The sequence below is a fragment of the Solanum pennellii genome, chromosome 12 (assembly GCF_001406875.1).
Source record: "Solanum pennellii chromosome 12, SPENNV200".
NCBI lineage: Eukaryota > Viridiplantae > Streptophyta > Magnoliopsida > Solanales > Solanaceae > Solanum > Solanum pennellii.
The window spans coordinates 78,805,738-78,810,378 of NC_028648.1; the positions used below are offsets into that span (position 1 = coordinate 78,805,738).

The 4,641-nt window shown below is 31.4% G+C and overlaps 1 protein-coding gene and 1 long non-coding RNA gene across 2 annotated transcripts; one reads left to right on the forward strand and one right to left on the reverse strand.

The window, feature by feature from the left end:
• Positions 1-1,386: 1,386 nt before the first annotated feature.
• Positions 1,387-4,641, forward strand: LOC107006058. The gene is made up of 2 exons (XR_003575750.1): positions 1,387-1,965; positions 4,415-4,641. It is a non-coding gene; the product is annotated as an uncharacterized LOC107006058 (long non-coding RNA).
• Positions 1,972-2,975, reverse strand: LOC107006047 (dnaJ homolog subfamily C member 17-like). The gene has a single exon (XM_015204689.2). The coding sequence runs from the start codon at positions 2,768-2,770 to the stop codon at positions 2,123-2,125; it is 648 nt and encodes a 215-aa protein (XP_015060175.1). The 5' UTR covers positions 2,771-2,975; the 3' UTR covers positions 1,972-2,122.

Genomic DNA, 4,641 nt, shown 5'->3' on the forward strand with positions numbered 1-4,641 from the left:
TTTTTGAGGGGCTTGTCCCATGTTAAGTAAAATGTTTCCACTTTGATATTTTAGGACAAGGGGTGAATTTTAGGCAAGTTGACAAGTGCATGTGGTTCAATCTGTTCTCCAAAAGTGATCCCTACACTGTTATGCTGATTGCTATGCGTATTGTAGGATTTCATGGATAATTATGTTAGAAAATCAATTATGTTGCATTTGGGTTGAGGATTTGATTGAGATTGAGAGTTTTCAAATTCCGTTGTGCAAATATAGGTGATGGATTGATATAGTTTATCTGAAATTTCACGAACTGCCATTATATAGATCTCCAATGCCACCTGAATGAGAGGGTTTGGAAAGGATCAAGGGTGATAATTCAAACCTATAGTTACTAAAAGAGAAACAGAATAATTCACTTCATTCGCATAGCTTATTCTCCCAAGAAATTTGTTGGGGTTGGGGTTGTGGCAAAACCATAGTAAGTTCGTTATAAAGAAAAGTTTTTTCTCCTCGGAGATGGAATTAATGTTTTTTTCTCTTCCTAACTTAGAAGCTTCGACTGGGTGGAAAGAAACACACAACCGTAAAGGTTGAATTCTAAAGCTGAACGCTATTTTTATTCTCTTATATTGGATTGCTTCTGCATTGACTTGTTTTCGAGTAATGAGAAAGCACATGGACAAAGATGGTGTTCAATTTCTGAGTCTGTATCGTGGGCAGTTTTGTTCCTCTGCCCATGACTGACTATTCAAGTTCAAAATGTTGTGTCTCTTTTAGTATTTGAATAGGTTAGTCTGTGCTCATGACGGTGCCGTTCACAGTGAAAGTGATAATATTTGTTCCTTTACTCCCTTTGGTGTGTTATTTCTTAGCTTTGTTTGTCTGGCGCATGAATGATCATCCAAGTTGAAAATGCTGTTGCTTTACTTTCTCCCTTAGTGTGTTAGTTTCCCCTTTGCTAATATCGATGCTAAATGTTACATGTCATAACAATCTGATACCACATGTTCCTATGGGGAAAAACAGATTGACAATGTTTGTAATATTTCCACAGCCCAGAGGCACTTGTTACGTGGCAAGTGAAGGATTACCACAACTAGTTTACAGTGGATACCAGCCTCACGCATATTCTTGGGATGAATTTCCCCCGCTTAAGGATATTCTGATGCTGTAAGCTTGCTCTTCTTCAACCTCTCAAGTTCTAGTTCCCAGTGATCAAGCTAGTTCTCCTTTTTATACTATTAATGTTGCACTTTAGGTCCATAAAGCTCTTCCAGGAAGTCGTTTCAACTGCTTATAAACAGAAACTTTTATGGACCAACTCCAGAAATTGCTTCTCTTTCCTTGGATGTGAACGTGAATTCTTATTGAAATGAAAACCAGATAAAACATCCCGAGGTACATGATTAATGTTTCTATTGATTCAGTAATATCTTTTTATTTGTCAAATGAGGTGTGAGTATAGCATACCTTCCGTTCAGTTACATATTGAGGTTAGATTTCTGAGATGATCACTCAACTAATAGTTATGATTCACCTTTGTTCTTGTTTTCAATTTCTTTTGGAAAAAAAAAGTGACTTTTGGAGATAATAACTAACTATTGGTTGAGCGACTATCTAAGAAATCAACTCTTACATTTGCAATAAAACGACAATGCGTATTTATCACTTCCTCTTCTGTTTTGTTATTCATTGCACTAGTGGTGAACCTTCCAGAAAGTGATTGAAGGATGCCTTTTTTAAACAAAGGCTCGTTTGTCCTAAAACACGGTTCATTGCTGGTAATGAGAGGTTATACTCAACGTGTAAAGGCAGATTCATTAGGCATTAATCTCACTTTCAGGCTTGTTCTTTGAACAATCAATGCATTTCTTCATTGTTTATAGTTTATACTTGTGGGTTGTATGTCTTATGCAGGAAGGGAATTTCGAGCCTGTGCTTGATGAAAATTACAGATATTGGCTCATGCTCAGATAATAGAAGGTAATTTCTATGTTTCTATGCTATGTACTATAGAGTTAATATCCTAATGTCAGATTCCAAATCATAAAATTAGAAACTTGTTCAACCTTTATTTAAAGTTTTAAACCATTAATATATATACAAGAAACCTAATGTATCAAAAAAAAAAAAAACCTAATTATAAGCCAGCAAGAGGCACAACTAAGAGACCAGGCAAGACACAAGAAGAGACGGCTTTAGCTGCGTGGTCTTTAGATAACATTTCAACCAGAGCATAACGTTTCTTCTTCTTAGAACTCGAACTCATGATTACATGTTCAACCTCACCAAAATTACTAAATAACTCTCTCAATCTTTGGCAAGTATAATCTTCACTGCTTTTACTCCATGATACCTTAAGCACCCTTTCCTTGTCAACAAACATCTCTGATGACTCTTTCTTTGACATCAATATTTCACGAATCCTAGCAATTTCACCGAGAAGTTTTATAGCAATTCGTTCCTCCTCTTCTAATCGAGCCAAACTAATCTCAGGTACAAATATAGGCTCTGACATCATCTTTCTATGCTTCGATTGTTGTTGTTGTTGTTGTTGTTGTATCTCATCAAATAGCTTCCTCTTTTTCTGATCCTTGAGAATGTCATAGGAAGCCTTGAGCTTTTGAAAATTGAAGTGAGCGTTTATTGGATCATCGAGTCTCTTGTCTGGATGCAATTCTAATGCTTTTTTTCGATACGCTTTCGATATATCGATTTCAGAAAGCTTCGCCCCTTCCTCGCCAGAGGGCAAATCTAAAGCACTGTAATGATCGACTTCAATATCCATGCTACAACCCTAAATTTCTAAATATTATTATTAGGAGGATTCATAAAAAGAAATTAAGGTTTTATTTATAGGTTTCAATTAATTTTACTTAATCCTACAATCACTCCAACTACCCTGTTATTTCGATTCCTAATCAGTTAGGAATTTTCTTTTTAGTAAACTTATTATTACTTTGACTAACATTTATAATTTTTTTAGTTTAAAATATTAAATTAATATTATTTAATTTAACTTTAAAATTAGTTAAATCTGAAAACAAGACTAGTAAAAATAGACGACAGTAATAGTTTTTAATTTTTATATTTTTTTTATTATAAATAGAGAAGTTATCCACGGTTAATATAACTTTTGTTTTCAATTTTATTTTTCTACAAAATAAGCAAAAACGTGTAGTTACTTTTGGAATCAACTTCCCTGAAATGGTAAAAATCATGGTTTATTTATTTTATTCTATATAACTATTTAGAAAGAAAGAAAAGAGGCAAAAAACGTGCAGTTATAACTTATGGAATCAAGTTGCCGTGGAATAATCCGTAAAAAAAATAAATAATCATGAATTTTGTTTAGTAGAAAAATAAATGAATTTTTCTTAATCATGAATTTTTCTTTTTTACCATCTCTTTTGTCAACCTTACAAATTTATTCGAATACTTTTATGAAAATAATTACTCAAAGTTTTCATATAATTTAATTAGAAATTTCAATTTCTCAGGTAACAATTGCACACAAGAAAATCATTGAATTTTGTTTAGTAGAAAAATATGAAGGAATTAGATCTTTAAATTTTTTCTTTTATAATCTTCATAAATTCTTACATAATTTTATATATTTATTTTGTTCATGCATAAGTATAATGAATTAAATAGGTCAATTATTTTTTAAAATGTTGATTTGATGAAAAACATATCAACTAAAATAAAGGAGAGCTATTTGTTATTGCCATGGAGTACCTTCATAGGGAGATGATGCAGCTAGCTAGGGCGTATAAAATCGAATTAATATTAATGTAAAAAGAAAATCAATTCAACACTAAGAATGATAATAATATTAAATATTTATTTTTTTGTGTTACATAGATTTAAATAATTAAAATACATGATCTAATTTTACTTTCTTTTAATCTTTAGTCATGTAACTAATACTTATTAAACTTATTTTAGCATGATTTAGTACTTTAAATTATGATCAATTTCATTATGACTTATTAATTTGCAATATTTGTTTTAAACGATTTTATTATTATTTTTGTGTTGGATATTTTAGTGTCATTAATCATATCATAGTTTTTGTTATTTTCTTGAGAAATAACTTAGATAGTTATATTTTGATAGGATTAAAGAAATTTTTGAAGTACAAGTAAATTAAATGTTTGTATGAATATGTTATAAAAAAAAAAACCCAAAAAACTCGCAGAAACCCCAAAAAACCGAAGTTGAAAAACTCGAGTTTTATTGGTTTGGTTTGGTTTATAAGTTCAAAAATCCGAAACAAATAATTTAATTAGATATTTCAAAAATCCAAACCAACCCGATGATATACACCCCTACAGCTAGCTATGAACAAACAGTTCCACTTTCATCCTAGATACAAAAGACTTGGACTGATCCACATATGCTTTGCTGATGATTTGTTAATGTTCTGCAGGGTTGATATATTCACCAGATTTTGGCAAGACTGATGTTTAAAATACAAAAAGATTATATGTTGTGTGTAAGAAGTTAATTAGTTTCCAGAGTTACTGTTAGGTATATCCGTATATGAGGTGAACTTCTATTTTGGCATCATAATTAAAACTTTGAATGCCACGTCTTATTCCGTTAATGTCACATCTTATTTCGTTAAATGGAAGGGTAGAAGTGATCCCATAGTAA

Coding starts and splice junctions, on each gene's coding strand:
- LOC107006047 (XM_015204689.2), bottom strand. CDS start 2,770: ATGGATATTGAAGTCGATCATTACAGTGCTTTAGATTTGCCCTCTGGC.